At 43.8% G+C, this 15277-nt stretch overlaps 1 protein-coding gene across 2 annotated transcripts in view; it reads left to right on the forward strand.

Moving 5' to 3' along the window:
• ARRDC1 (arrestin domain containing 1) overlaps positions 1 to 15277 on the forward strand; it is a 764178-nt gene that overhangs the window by 161404 nt on the left and 587497 nt on the right. For both annotated transcript variants that reach the window (XM_085611562.1, XM_085611554.1), the window contains exon 2: positions 13204 to 13314. In XM_085611562.1, coding sequence (XP_085467688.1) covers positions 13204 to 13314 — 111 coding nt within the window. The remainder of the gene's footprint in view (positions 1 to 13203; positions 13315 to 15277) is intronic.

Below are 15277 nucleotides of genomic sequence, written 5' to 3' on the forward strand. Positions count from 1 at the left end.
TCTGAATGAAAATATGGTCAGGCTCTCGAGTGGATATGTTATTTCAGCCTTATTTTTTTAGGGAAACTTAAAAAAAAAATATGCCGTCAGTTCGGAGCTCTTTTATTGAGACTGGTGTAATCCTTTTTTTGTGAAAGAGCTTGAAATGCTGAATTGTTTATGGTGACAAAAGCTGGAGATCATTGTGCGGCTTGCTGAACTAGATGCGGGAGTAACAGCTGGTCCTGTTGTCCTGGGAACTGCTGGTGAAGACTAGTATGTGTGCGTGTGGGTGAATGAACGAATTAAAGGCTAGGCTTAAAACGCGTAAAGTCTTAGGGCTACCAACCTGCCGCCTGCAAAGTATTTAGGTGTCTCTGTGAGTTTTCTATTATTGCATCCAGGCTTACAACACAACAGACGAGGTCAAAAACAAGCCAGAGCTATTGACTTTGCCACTGCTTGTTAGCTGTGTCAGATGCAGGAGTAACATCGATTTTGTTGTGAAAAATTAAAATCGGAAAAGTTTCAATTATGAAAAGATGAGACTGAATTAAACATCATTCGGGTCTGTGGAAGGGCTAGTGGTCTTCAGAGTGGGTCAATTATTCCCGTTCTCCTCTGGAGACCACTTTCCTCTGCAGTAGCTTACAGTGTTAGTCACTTATGCCCTTTTACTCACCACATCTTTCTGAAATCCTACCTCATCACCTTCCCCCGCACATATGTACAATTGTGTCTGCCACATCAGCATTCCCCCACACAACACTAACATCCTACCCACTTAACTGTGGCTACTGCATTTTTGTTCCGTCGAAGCATAGATACCAGATATTAGAGCTGTCTGGTTTGCTAAAAACAGCTTGAGAACATTCTGAAAAGCTTCTCTGGGTATACATACCGCCCATTGCTTACCATTGGCTTTGTAGTTTGTAACTCATATTTGCTTACTTTCTATTTGCTAGCTCTATTTGTTTGACCGTCCAGCTTGAGTTTGTCACTTTCCTTGCCCAAACCTAGTTTACTGTATCCATCAGAGATCTCATTTTCTGTAAACTGGCCTTACACTTAATGAGCGATGGCCTCCGTATGTACAACATGTGCAGTAGCACCGTGCCGTAAACACCCAGATAATACAGAAAATTGTTTGCTAAAACTACAAACTGGAGCCCGGAAACCAACTAAATTTTTTACACTACAGCCACATCCTCCTTCCTATGTCAAAACCCAGTTTTTATTAGGTCTCGCCTAGCTATTGCGTTTACGCAATCGCTATGCGAGACTCTAGTAAGAGGGGCATTTCAAAGTGCTCCCAAAAGTGGATTGCATGGCGAGCACGCGCACAATCACGTGCATCGTGCCGCCATGCAATCCGTTTTGGGAAGCGCTTCCGCCCACTGGCGCCCTCGGCATCATACTTCAAAGGGTCCGCTCCCCAGCCTGGAATGCGCTCCCCCGCCAAGCGTGCGCGCTTGCTTTCACTTTCGCGCCGCGGGCGCGCGCTCGCTCGCGTCCGGACCAATTTGTCTTGTTATCTTCGGGGCACAGGCTCAGAGCAATGCCATAATCAATCAGCATGTTAAGTCAGACAAATATCTCTCAAAGATGTAAAACAATCACCGGCTTGCTTTGTCTCATTTTTTTGGCAGCACTGCCATAACTTCAAACTGCATTATATCACATTAGTTTTCGCCGAACATCTTCAAAACACCACTCTCTCACCTCACAATAAAGCTGATTGAAATAAAATGCTCGCATCCTCAGAGGATGTACCGATGGAGGAAAGATTAGCGGATGGACAACATAACGCTAATTACATCAGGATAAATCCTCTTGGTTAGCCTCTGTGTCCAGGGCATTATGGTTTCAGGAGAGGCATTAGAGGTGACCTTTCACACGCAATGCTCTGGGCGCTCTCAGCAGGGACTCGGACCTTGAAAGCAGCCCTGTGGCGCCAGGTCCTGCCTCGAACGCCGGTCAGTGCTGGGGGTCCGGTGAGCTCTACCTCCTCCCGCTCTGAGCTCGCTGTAGTGGGACATACTCGGCGTCACATAAATCAGCGTGCAGGGCCCTCCGCAGACAGCCCTCCACTGCACGGCAGAGCCCGTGACAGACGCCAGCACAGAAGCGCCTTTATCCGCCGGCCAAGCAGAGAACCGTCTCATGAGGTCAGACACTCCGACTGGGTCAGATGCGGTCAATGACGTCACAGAAACAAATGGTCACATGAAAGGAGTCAGGCGATGGGGTGCGCAGAACGGCCCTCTCATCTTCCACCACGGGCCTTGCAGGCCACCTCCAGGCTTCTGGAGCAGCGCATGGGCGTGCATGGCGGGGCAGTCTGCAGGACCTGCAGTGGCAGAGCCTTCCTGCAGAACTCTGCTGTTAAGGGTCGATGTCTTCATCCCTCTGTGACATTCCTACTAACACTTGACTGCATGTTGCATTTATCATCCTGCTTTATGGCAACAAATCAGGAAGGAAAGCATGACGGCGGCTTGCTTGTGTATCCAATTGCCACTTCAGTCATTATTTTAGAGAATAAAGCGGTGGCTTTGTTGAAGTGTGCAAACTTTTGCAAACAAACATGCATATTTATTTTGTGAGAGAGATGGGTTGCTAGGCCCTTGTCTATGCCCCATTTACTGGATCTTCTGCAATATGAGACTCCCTATATTAAGCCTCCACCTCTGTATTTTCTATAATATCCCAGAGGTGGAAAAGAGTAGTAATCAGCCCGATTACTGACCAGGCAGCGATTTTCAGGCCGAACCTGTGTTCTGGGCCAAAAGCAGCAAACATTACAACTCTTTCCACGTTCAGTGCGCCGACACCAGGACACACGCAGAGATGCTCGCTGAATAGGCAGCAGTCTGCAGAGCAGGAAGGTGAGGACTTGCTTTTAGGTTTCACCAGTGGCGCAGCGCTTGAACCGTGCATCCAAAATTTCTTGTATTAAAAATAAATAAATTAAAAGGGGGTTAGAACCCGCCCAATACTTACCTGAACTTACCATTCATTGATTCCAACTTCATTGTAATGTACTTACTTCTCATTGGCGTATGACCGTGAGTTTGCTGCAATATGATTACATCGCCTTGGTCCTCAGTTCGGATGCACGCATTTTTATGGGATAGCACTCTGTCAGTGCTTGACATGGAAAAATAGAACTGCAGATACTCTGTGCCAGAGTACCTGCTTGTTTCTGAGAATTGCTGGTACTCTCAAATTAAAAGTCTTACATTTCTCTTGAAGTTCCGGTACTCTCCCCCTCAAAATAAAAAAGTGCTGGCACTCCGTACCGGCCCATTTAAAGCACTGACTGTAATCATCCCGTGCATGAGTGTGTGTGCAACATATGCATTGTATATGCACGAGCTTCGGTGTTTAGCAATGCAAATCCTACTTTGTGTCAAGTCAAGTCGAATTAATCTTTATTCGGTTATTAAAACAAAATAACCATAAAAGTACAAAGACAAAATTACACATATTTTAAAATAACAATTATGGGGACCACACATAGGAAAAACCGAGTAAGTTCAGATCTCAATTGTTTTCCGTAATTTAAAAACATTTTTAAGGAATGAGGAAATAAATACGACTGTTAAAATATTATCCAATTTCTGTACAGCTAAAAAAGCAGGGCGACATCGATTAATTTCCATAATTTTTAGCAAAGGAACAACATACGTTTGTCTGGGTCTAGTATAAAACTTACAAAAGAAAAGTATATGCATATCAGATTGCACTGATAGATCATCACAGGGACATTTACTCAAAATTTTTGACCAATTATTCATAACTGGAGAGCTGAGTGATCTGAATAGTAAATTAAATCTAAAACGTGTTAGTAAAAACCTTTCATAATCACTCATCAGTAGCTTTAAATATGGCTGTAAATGATTGCAAATTACAATTTGCTCATGAGCTACCACCGTAGTTTTCTTAAGCTCCATTCTAGTTCTGGTCTCATGCAAATAGGTCATACATCTATCTTTTAAACATTTTCTAGATATATTACAAAGAGTGGACGGGTCTGTATAATAATTCCCCAACCCTAGTAGCGTAAGAAAATTATTAATATAATTCAGCCATCTAATTTTTCCACACTTCTCTAGACCCATCGCATTTTCCATAATCATTCGATTTAAACCAGACTCATCTGCAGTCCATATTCTATGCCATAGTAGGACTGGTGCAGTTTTTATTATATCTTCTAAGTATGGCTCCCCAAGTTCTACATGGCAAACATATGTCGAAACACTCTGTGGGACCCCTAGGAGATATTTCATAAAATTATTTTCAACCACTTGTAAAGTGCTGACATTTGCATATCCCCATAGGCCTGCCCCATTAATGACAATGGCTACACAAGTCGCTTTATAAACAGTCAACATTTCCTTAATTGGTTTCCTCCCTATTTTTCAACTAAAATTTTTTAAAGCCATTATAGATTTACAGTACAACAATTTCCTTGTCTTAATTGTATTGTTCCATAGCCCAGAACTATCAATTAAGACCCCTAAATAGGGGAATGTTAAAATATCCTCTACTGGGGTAGTTCCAATATAAATTGCTTTTTTCTTTCTCTGTGCACCCGGCCCACAGTGCATGGTGAATGTCTTGGAACAATTTATACTTAGATCAAGCTGATTCATAAAATCAGAAAAGGATGCAACTACTCTTTGCATGGCCTGCGGTGTTCTAGCCATCAGGACCGCGTCATCTGCATATAGCAAAATAGGGATTGATCTTTTTCCTACCATCGGCACGTCCCTGCACTCAGTTATCAATGTTTTTTCCACATTATTGATATAGAGTGTAAAAAGGAACGGCGCCAGGACACAGCCCTGTCGTACACCCCTTTTGATTACAAAGGATCTAGTACATTCGCCATTTTTTCCGTATCTTACTCTGGCCGATGCTCCTGCATAGAGATCTCTAAGAAAGTTAATAATCTGTTTATCCACACCCAGTTTATTCATAACTATCCAAAGTTTACAATGTGTTACAGAGTCGAATGCAGAAGTAAGATCCACAAAAGTTAAAAACATTCGTCCCTCTTTAACTTTGGTATATTTTTCAGTTAAAATATGCAAATTCAAACACTGTTCAATTGTTCCGAGACCTTTCCTAAAGCCATACTGTAGGTCACTTAAAATATTAGCTTCATCAGCCCATACATGTAAATCTATTTAGAATTATCCTTCCTAGAATTTTGATAGTAGAATCCAGGAGTGATATTGGGCGGTAACACTTACAGTTTTCACGGTCACCCTTTTTAAAAATAGGGACTATCAGGGATTCACACCACGATGGGAGGAGGCCTTTTTCCAGAGTGGCGTTAAACAAATGTGTGAGAATTGGAGCCCATAGTTCCCTGTTGTTTTTAAATAAATCAACAGGAACCCCATCAGGGCCGGGTGCTTTCCCCGCCAGACATGCATCAATACATTTCTGCACCTCTGTTATTGTTATTTCAGGTTCAAGTGGGCTACTACTCTGTGTACAGTCTCTCATTTGGGTGTTATCATTAGTACATTCCATCTTATCCTGTACAATGAAATGCAACTTGGCAAAATATTCAGCCCACTCACTCTCAGTAATTGCCACATCTAGTGGGTCTGTGTGACTAAAATTTAAAAAAGGGGCATTAACAACTTTCCAGAATAAGGCAGAGTCTTTACTTAGCGAAGCGTCACATAAAGCATCCCATGCTTCCAACTTTAAAGCATTTTTCCTGTTTTTAAGGGTCTGCTTATAGACATTCCTACAATTCCTAATTAAATCAGTATCTTTCTCCGTAGCATGTATAGCATGCTTTAGACTTCTATATGCCTTAGTACATTCTGAATCAAACCACGTCTTCTGCCTTGTATTCCCACCACTAGTACCAACCCACAATAACTTCCTTATTTGGGCAATAATCAGTAAAAAATTATTAATGAAATCAGAATCATTGGCATTCTCATCTGGACATACATAAAATTGGGGCAACATGCTTTTTATTAGTTTCTCCTGGAAGTCAACTGGGCACATTTTTGTCCACTTTAAAGCATATCCATTTTTACGGGCCATAGTGATATTATCTATTATCACTTTAGATTTGGCCCTACCACGGTGTTTCTTAGGTCTCAGTCATATTGAAGCTTAGAGGAAAATGATCGCTAAGCGGGCAATCCAGAATTCTATAATTCCGTATCATATCCCTATGTCTAGAAGTCATTAAGGCATAATCGATAGTTGTATTTGCCCCTCTGCCATTGAACGTTGGTAAAAAGGGGATTTCTGGACTGATCAACCTGTTTACAAAGTCCAAATCATTTTCAAATATTAACTCATTTAAATAATCCCCTCGTCCAGGATGTTCAAAATGACTAAAGCCAATGTCTCTATCTAATTTTACCCCACATAACCCACTCTCTGCACTCCTGCATATTTGACAGTTAAAATCTCCTACCCAAATAATGCAGGTGTCCTCGGTCCTCCTCCCAATTGCTGAGGTGATATTACTACCTAATGATCTGAAGACATCCATTGGGTCTTCTCCTTGGATGTTATCATAAAAATTAATCAAAACTAAGGAAAACCCCTTATTAACTGTGATCCTTATAATGTGATAATACACATTATTAAAAACGAACTCATTTTTAATTCCTACTAACAGATTTGAAACGTAAGTACTCAAACCTCTTTTAGCCCTACCATGAGTTGAGCTTACTGCTGGGGAAAAATATGTTTTAAATCCATTAATGTGTATAGGTTCAGTTGTCCATGTTTCCTGGAGGCTAATAACATCAAAATTACCTACCAGTTTTTCCCAGTTTTCATTACCCAATTTAGATCTCAGACCTGCAATATTCCAACTTAGAAAGGACCAAACCTCCCCACTAAATTGATCATCCACTGAATCATTTACTATTAAGAGATGCTTCCCCACCACAAAGTACCTCAATTTGTGGACTCTTGCTAATAGGGGCCACCTTAGCTATCTCTAATTCAGTGATGGTATTCCGAGGCCCTTGGTCCTTTAACTCACTACTTTCGCTAGTATTCAAATCAGTGGGTCTGTTGTCTCCCTTGAGTCAGTCAATGTCTTCTAGCCCCTGCAAGATCTGAAATCTATTTACCAAAGGGATATTTTAATTTGGGCTAACATTACCTCTATGTCTGGACCTATATTCCTCATGATACCAGGTATTATCTCTCCTTGAATCCATTAATGGATAAAAATAGGTTAGGTCTACAGTTTGAATTCTGCCTGTATTATAGTTAGGTTCCCAATGACAAATAAAACTCACCGCTTTTCTATCTCTCAAGTTCACGATAATACAATCTCCTTGAATATCTTTGTGCCTCTGTCCAATCCAGTGTACTCTCCTAACATTTAGAATTTCCACACGTGTTTGTCCAGGCAATGGCCTATTATAATTCAGCCAATGTATTACCTTATTCTTAAGTTCCTGATAGTTTTCTGCCTTTCCATTGCTCAACTCTGGTACCCCTGTCAACACTACGGTATAGGGAATTGACTGTGGAGGGAGGTCAATATATTTTCTTTTATCCTTATCATAATCGTTTGTATCCTTATTTCGATTATAGACTTTTGAATCTGCCATTCCCTCCTTCTCCTCAAGTCCCTTACCTTTCTCTTTTTCAGTTCTTTTACCACCAGAATCCATTTCATTTAACATTTTTGCCCCCCCGTAGGTAAGATAAGGGGTACATCATCCTTCTCGCACCTTACAGGTAAAATTGCAGGTTCTAATGAGTGCGAAACACTGATAACAGCATTATCTGTTTTATTGGTGTTAGATACAACTATAGGTCTAATTAGTGTACTAAGATGTTCCAGTGTTTCTAAATTACCTGCCCCTTGCTTTTCTAAGCCCTCAATTTTTTCAACAAGGGTTTTTAATCTTCCTACTACTGGCAATATCAAAGACTTCATTACCTGCTCGATTTTTATCATGAAGTCTACCAGATCAGTCAGTGTAATTCCTTCTTGTATGGTGGACTTATCATCTTGGTTAAGGGATTCAATACTACTTATTGACTTTCTTTTCTCCTCATTTTCTTGTAGGGGTATTGGTACAATTTTCTTATTTTTGCCTTTTGGTTTCCCTTTCTTGCGTGCGTTCTGCACAGCTTTTACTTTTGAACTGCTCCCTTGTATCCCCTGTGGGGAGATAGCACCATGTATTGAACCCACAGTGTTTGTCTTTATTTTCACAAATAATTAACTCCTCCCTGTGATCAGGCACATTGTTTATATTAGGTTGACCCTCACTTAATCCTAATCTGGGGGCAAGAGACAACCTGTTTTCCCGAGTCATAAAATCATCAGGAGGTGTAGTTTGCGAAATTATAACCCAGTTAGGGTCCTTAACCGGAAAGTCCGCATATGAGGCCATTAGGATGGATTCTTGTGATAGTGGCATGCTCAGCGCGGTGTTAGAGTGATCTTCAATGTCCTGATGCTGTTGCGTTAGCAAACATAGGCTAGGCGGTAGTGATAGTCGCCTTTCTGTGCTCTCAATAGCATTAGCGACTACCCCAATTGTTTTTTGCAGCATCCTATCTATTGCTGTCAAGCTTGGAAGAGGGGTTTTAGGTGGGGCTTTAGTTTTGACAGTTGAACGAGTGGCCATCCGCGTGGATTTACCCATTCTTGACAACCACCGTGCGTTCAATATATCTAAAGTACCCCTTATATAGGGATAGCGACAGAATACCTGTGATGAAAATCAAAGGAGGTGGCCCAGCCCTGCCGCGGTCAGCCCCGGACGGCCCGCCCTTTGCCCGGGCTTAGCCCGGCGCCCGCCCATGCGCGTCCCGCGACGCGGAGGAAGCAGCGTTCTTTTGAGCGCCTCCGGGCGCGTGGATGACGTCACGGAGCGCTAGGGCTCCTGGGAGCTGTGGTTCCCCCGCTTCAGGGCCGCGAGGTGATGTAGCGGCGACACCAGGGTTACGCTCAGCGGAGCTGTCCCAAGAAGCACCGGCGAGATTAGCGGTAAGGAGGGCAGGGCACCAGCAACTTCCCCCGTCCAAATGTTGGGTCTCTCTGTATTGCCACGCACAGATTTCAAACTTCCTGTCAAGAACAGCAGTCGCTGCTTGTGCACAAACCCCTGTTCTTGATCCTCAGCATGTAACGGACCCGCAATATGTACTTGAACCTCCTGTGTAAACAGAAGACATCCTGTGTTCTTACAAACCTGTGTTCATCACTGCAGTCGCATATGACTCTCCTGTTAAACGGTGCACCCGTGCACAACTTGTTGGACACTGGTCGTTACCCTACAGTCCCAATTATCGTCACCCAAGATTGTGAGAAGATTAAAACAAGCATTGGCAAAGCCAACCGGTTTTGCCTCTCCAAAATCTATTGGCTTTGGCAATTTTTTTACATGTCACACAGCAGTTGAGCTGCTGTGTAGCATTGCTTAATTAAATAAAAAAGCTGTCTGTGTCGTGGTGCTTTTTAAAAAATATATTTTTTTTAAATTACTTTAAGCTATCTTGCACAGCAGCTCAACTGCTCTGCAATATGTAAAACAAGCATTGGCATAGCCAATAGGTCTCGCTTTTGGGACCTTATAAGTATTTAGTTATGCAGCACAATATCCTTGGTGCAACAACATCAACTGTTGCATGGCTAAACACTTATAAGGTCCCAAAAGCGAGACCTATTGGCTATGCCAATGCTTGTACTATTTGGTGTGTGTGGACAACAATGAAATAGGTGAACATGTTCCATGAAACAACGGTCTACCACCAGGGCAGGCTTTAGCACTGCTGGCATCATGTGCGACATTCTACACCACTTCACTCTGTGCCGCTCTATTCTGCACCACTCTACCCTCCTGCCAGTGCACTTTACTCCGTTATGCACCACTGCACTCTTTAGCATTGCACTATACACCAGTCTAGTTTAGACCACTCCACTCTGCACCGCTCCACTCCTTTCCACTTCACTCTACTCTAAAACAATCTACTTTATGCCATTGCACTTTACGCCACTTTGCCCCATTTCATTTTATGCCACTCTGCAGCACTCTGTCACTGCACTTTACTTCCCTACTCTATGGTACTGCACTATACCCTGCACTACTTCACTCCACTCTGCGTCACTTCACTATACACTGAAGCAATCTACTCTATGCCACGTAACACTCTCCACTCTATGACACAGCATTCTACGCTACGCTACTTTACTCTGCACCACTCTACTCCTTGCCTTTACCTTCTACACTGCTCTAAACCACTGTAATCTACGCCAATGCACAGTACTCTGCCCCAGTCTACTGCACCACTCTACTCTGTCACTACTCACTGCACCACTCTACTGTAAGCCACTGCACTCTACGTCAGTGCGCTCAAAACCAGTGCACTCTGTCACTGCACTCTGCGTTAACTCCACCACTGCACTATACGCCACTATGCTATACTCTACAACACTCTATGCCCCTACATGTTGCGCCACTCTATTCTACTCTGTGCCACCCTACTCTGCAAGATTGCATTCTCGGACACTGAGCTCAACTGCTCTCTACTGTTTAATACTGCAAGCTGTGCCACTCAACACCATTGTTCTCCGTTTCTGCACTCTACATCATTCTATTGTACTCTGCGCCTTTGCACTCTGCACCAGTGTACTCTATACCACTGCACTCTACTCCAGTCTACTCTAAACCACTGCACTTTATGCCAGTCTACGTTACTACTCTGCACCCTATGCCAGTTTATTCTGCACTGTAATCTGAAACAGTTTGCTCTGAGCTACTCTACTCTTTGGCGCTTGATGCCAGTGCACTCTTTGGCGCTTGATGCCAGTGCACTCTTTGCCGCTTGATGCCAGTGCACTCTTTGCCGCTTGATGCCAGTGCACTCTTTGCCGCTTGATGCCAGTGCACTCTCTGCGTCGCTTGACGGCGAGTGCTCTCTCTGCGTCGTTTGACGGCGAGTGCGCGAGTGCTCTCTCTGCGTCGCTTGACGCTGGTTCACTGCGCCGGTGCGCTCTGCGGCACTTCGGGCTGATGCGCACCCCTGCACTTTGGGCTGATGCGCACCCCTGCACTTTGGGCTGATGCGCACCCCTGCACTTTGGGCTGATGCGCACCCCCGCACTTTGGGCTGATGCGCACTGTGCCACTCTGCGCCAGAGTACTCTGCACCACTTTGCACGAGGGCACTCTGCGCCACTTTGCACTACGCCGATGCACTCTGCGCCAGGGCACTTTGCACTATGCCGATGCACTTTGTGCCCCTTTGCGCCAGGGCACTCTGCGCCACTTTACTCTTTGATGCTCCACTTTGACGCTCTATTACATTTAACTCTATTCCGCTCTACAGCACTACTCCACTCTACAGCAATCTACGCAACTCCCTCCATACCACTTTACTCCACTTTATTCTACGGCACACTACTCCACTCAGCCACTCGACTCTTCAATTTTCTACTCCACTCTACATCCTCTACGACACCCCACTTCTTGGCACTCAAATCTACACATCTCTACGCCAGTCCATTAAACTCCACTCAACTCCAGTTCATGGCATTCCACGTCACTCTCCTTTACCCCACTAACGGTTAGCAATGCTGAACAACAGCCACGCTGGTGTGCAATATGGCTAAAGCATATTGGAAGAACCAATAGCTCTTTCATACCCGCGACCTATTGGCTTTGCCAATGCTGGTTTCTCACGTCCTCAGCGGGACTGTAGTTGCCTTGTTTCTACATCTTGGTCCTAAGCAATGTGGTGGAAATGGCACTGTTGGCGTGTTCTCAACAAGACCTTTTTACAGGATGTTCTCGAGAGTTCTTGTTCACATAGGCCTTGCATTTTGTTTCCCTATGTCCAGTGTAGCAGAGTAGGTTGCAGCCAGTTAAAACCAGTATATGCAAAGCCAATAGATTGTGCCTTTGGGACCTGTTGGCTTTGCACAATCCTTTTATCCATGCTGTTCAGCATCCTCGATCCATGGCAAAATAAGAAAAAAATATGGTGTCATTTTGTAAGCGCAGGCATACTCCTATAAAATGGCACAACCGCTTCTTTTTACTTGCTGATCCAACTTGGAAAGTGTTCTAAATGAGGAACTGTGTGGGGGTTGAAGCAACAAAAAGGTTGCCGGGGGAAGAAAACGGGCGAGAGTTAAAGCAACCATGGGCAGAGTGAAAGAAACACGTGGATGAGAAATTAACCCAGGCAAGGGGAGCACTCAAGGGAGAGTGTATCAAGGTGGGTTTGGGGTTACACCACCCAGGTGAAAGAGAGCCGCACAGGGAGGGAAAGAGGTACACAAGGGAATCAGCTCGGAAACGCATGCACTGTTGTGGAGTGAGTAAACAAATAAAAAATTAGTGTCTGAAAAAGCGAACAGTCGAAGGACACGTTAATGAGTCCCGACTAGTGTGAGGACATGATAATGTGTTCATACTCTATGGGAGGGACAGCACAAGAGGCAGAAAAAAAGCCCAGGGACTCTAAAGAATTAGAAGCGAGCAAATGAGAATGACAACGAAGCCAATCAATTGTAAGCAGTTGGCAGGCTGTAAGCCCACTGTAAGCCAACAGAGTGCACATGTGCTGTCTTGTAGGTGAGACATAAAAATTTGCTTCCTGGTTATTTTATTATTATTATTATTTTTTACAATTTTACCTGATCACATTAAAAGGCGAAGTAGGTGTAGCACACCAGGCGAGTACTTATTTCGTCAGCTCGGCTGAGGGTTCATCGTAACAACCAAATACGTGAACACAGAGGCATAAAATACAATGAGATCATAAATTGTTTTCCAGGGAAGTCAACTGACGTTCTGCAGGTAGTCCTACACTAGGCATAGGTCATTTTAGGATACCATAATGGGTTGCAAGTTACATGTTTTGATTTTTGGTATGTGACAGTTTTTCTCAAGGTGGGAGGGGTGTTACGAATTACCACATTGATTATTGTGACTCCACAATAGAAGTTATTGAGAACTCTTCACCAGTCACTGCACTCTACAAAATAATTGAATGTGTTACCTTCTGAAAATAGAACTGTTGCAGAACAATGCCTAATGAGACTAACAGAGGTAAGGATTGCTTATGCTGTTAAGATTGTAATGGTCTGATTATTGAAGAAAAAGAAACGTATGAAAAAAGGAGCAAAGCTAGCATGTTTCCCCGTTTCTGATTTCTAAAGTAGCTTGTGTATTTCTTTTTTTCCACCTCTAGCAATCAAGGTGAGCTGTGTTGGGTCATGTGGTGTTTCAAACAAGGTGAACGAGACGTCCTGGGCTGTGGAAGAACAATACTTTAATAGCACTCTGTCGCTGGCAGATAAAGGTATGATGATCTAACACTTTATTACAAACAAGTCAACAAATGCACTGAATACCACTTCAGGCTGACCACTACATATCTATCATAAGCCGTATTTGGTCTAGCTCATGTTGCCTATAAAACTGCTCTTAGGTACCGCTCATAACTGTGCAGCAACTTACTAATTTAGTAAAGTATCTTTATGGAATAGATAGTCTCCTTTAAGGGATCTCCGTTTTTAATCCAAAGCAAAAAAAGGTGTCCTTTCCATTCGCGGGATCCCAAGTGCTTTTAAAAGATAAATATATATTTATTTTTTTCTTGTTTGGTGTTTTTAAAAAAAAAACATATCTTCTCAATCTGACTTCTAAACACAGATTTCTCACCTTTTGAATATTCTCCAGACGTCAGACTGGAACCCAGAATGTTTTTCAGCAGTACCCAGGTGGTGTAGGACAGAGCTGGTAAAACGAGTATTTAAAATATTCTTTGCCGCAATGGGTCAATCTTGAGTCTTAATCTGAGGAAGGCTTGTGATCCAGAGGAAGCACAGATAAAGCTATTGCTTTATACAGATATTTTTTATTTTTTGCTCCAAATTCTTTTGGCAAGTCAGAGTGAAGAACAAAGGAAACAGCTAACATGTGTTTTGCCTCCCTGTGGCTCGCAGGCCTGGGGCTTTTTCAAGGCATAGAGGTGTGGTTCCAAACTTCAGTAGATAGATGAAGTATCAGCAAGAATGTCTCGGGCATTAATACGAAACATCCCTGTGAGGAAACGGGCGGGGTTCTGTGATCCTGCAAGTTTGAATCTCAGCAGTCCTGTATTGAAATATTGTCAGCACGGTCTGTTTAGCAACAGTCTCTGCGGTCTTGAAGCCGGAGCTGCTGCAGAGCGGCACTACTGTGGTTGTTATTCCCACTACTTTTTGGTGCCAAAGAAAGACTGAGGTTTTCGTTCAGACGTGCATTCTCTCAATGCCTTCCTCCAGAAGGAAAAATTCAAGATGGTCACACTCGCTCAGGTCTTGTCTGCTCCTGACCCTAGCCCTGGAAAATGGATGGTGCTGTTGCACCTGCAGGACACCTATATCCATGTACAAATCCAGCGGGCCCATCGGCACTACCTGTGGTTTATGGTGAGACAGAAGCATTTTGAATTTACTATGCTACCTTTGGTTCACCAGTGCCCTTCGGGTGTTCACGGAAGTGATGGCGGTGGTTGAATCTCAACTTCAGGTGTCTGAGATCCCCATCTTCCACTACCTCAATCACGAACTGTTAGAGGGGAGCTCACCCCAGGCAGTCGTCAAGACTATAGCAAAACTTCTGTCAATGTGTTTGGTTCACTATCCAACATGCCACACTGGGCTGCTTCTCTAGCGCTCCCCTTCATTTGAGTAATTCAGGACATGGTTCGGTTTTGTGCCTTTCATCCCAAACCGAGTCCAGGACATTCAGCGGGCGATTAAGATCTTTCAGCCTCTGTCCTTGAGCTCCATGTCGTTGATTCTGAGGCTGTTGGGACTGATGGCCTCTGCATCGTGTTGTTTAACGATGCCAGTGGCTGATGTGGGATCTGCTGTGTGATCTGAATCCTCAGGGGGCCCAATGTCAAGGGGCTTCTACACCCACGCCCAGATTTCAGAAGAGACAGTTAAAAATCTGCAGTGGTGGACTGTGATTGGGTCAGAGGCAAATGCTTCTCCCTACCCCACCCAGAGCTAACAGTGGTGCCAGATGTGTCACTTCTGGGTAGGGGTAGCAAACTTCGAGAGGTGGAGATCAGAGGTCTCTGGTGTCTGACTTAGGCCGGCACCATATCAGCCTCATAGTGCACCAAGCCATACTCTTGGCATTGAAGCCTTCCTTGCATCCATCAAAGGGAGTCTGTTGCAGGTGCTCAGACTGGATCTCTTTCTCTTGTTTGGAGGCCAAACACTGCATCCCAAGCTTCTATTGTTGAAATTGGCAGCTTGACTCCTTAG

This window comes from Triturus cristatus, chromosome 1_2 (genome assembly GCF_964204655.1).
Source record: "Triturus cristatus chromosome 1_2, aTriCri1.1, whole genome shotgun sequence".
Lineage (NCBI taxonomy): Eukaryota > Metazoa > Chordata > Amphibia > Caudata > Salamandridae > Triturus > Triturus cristatus.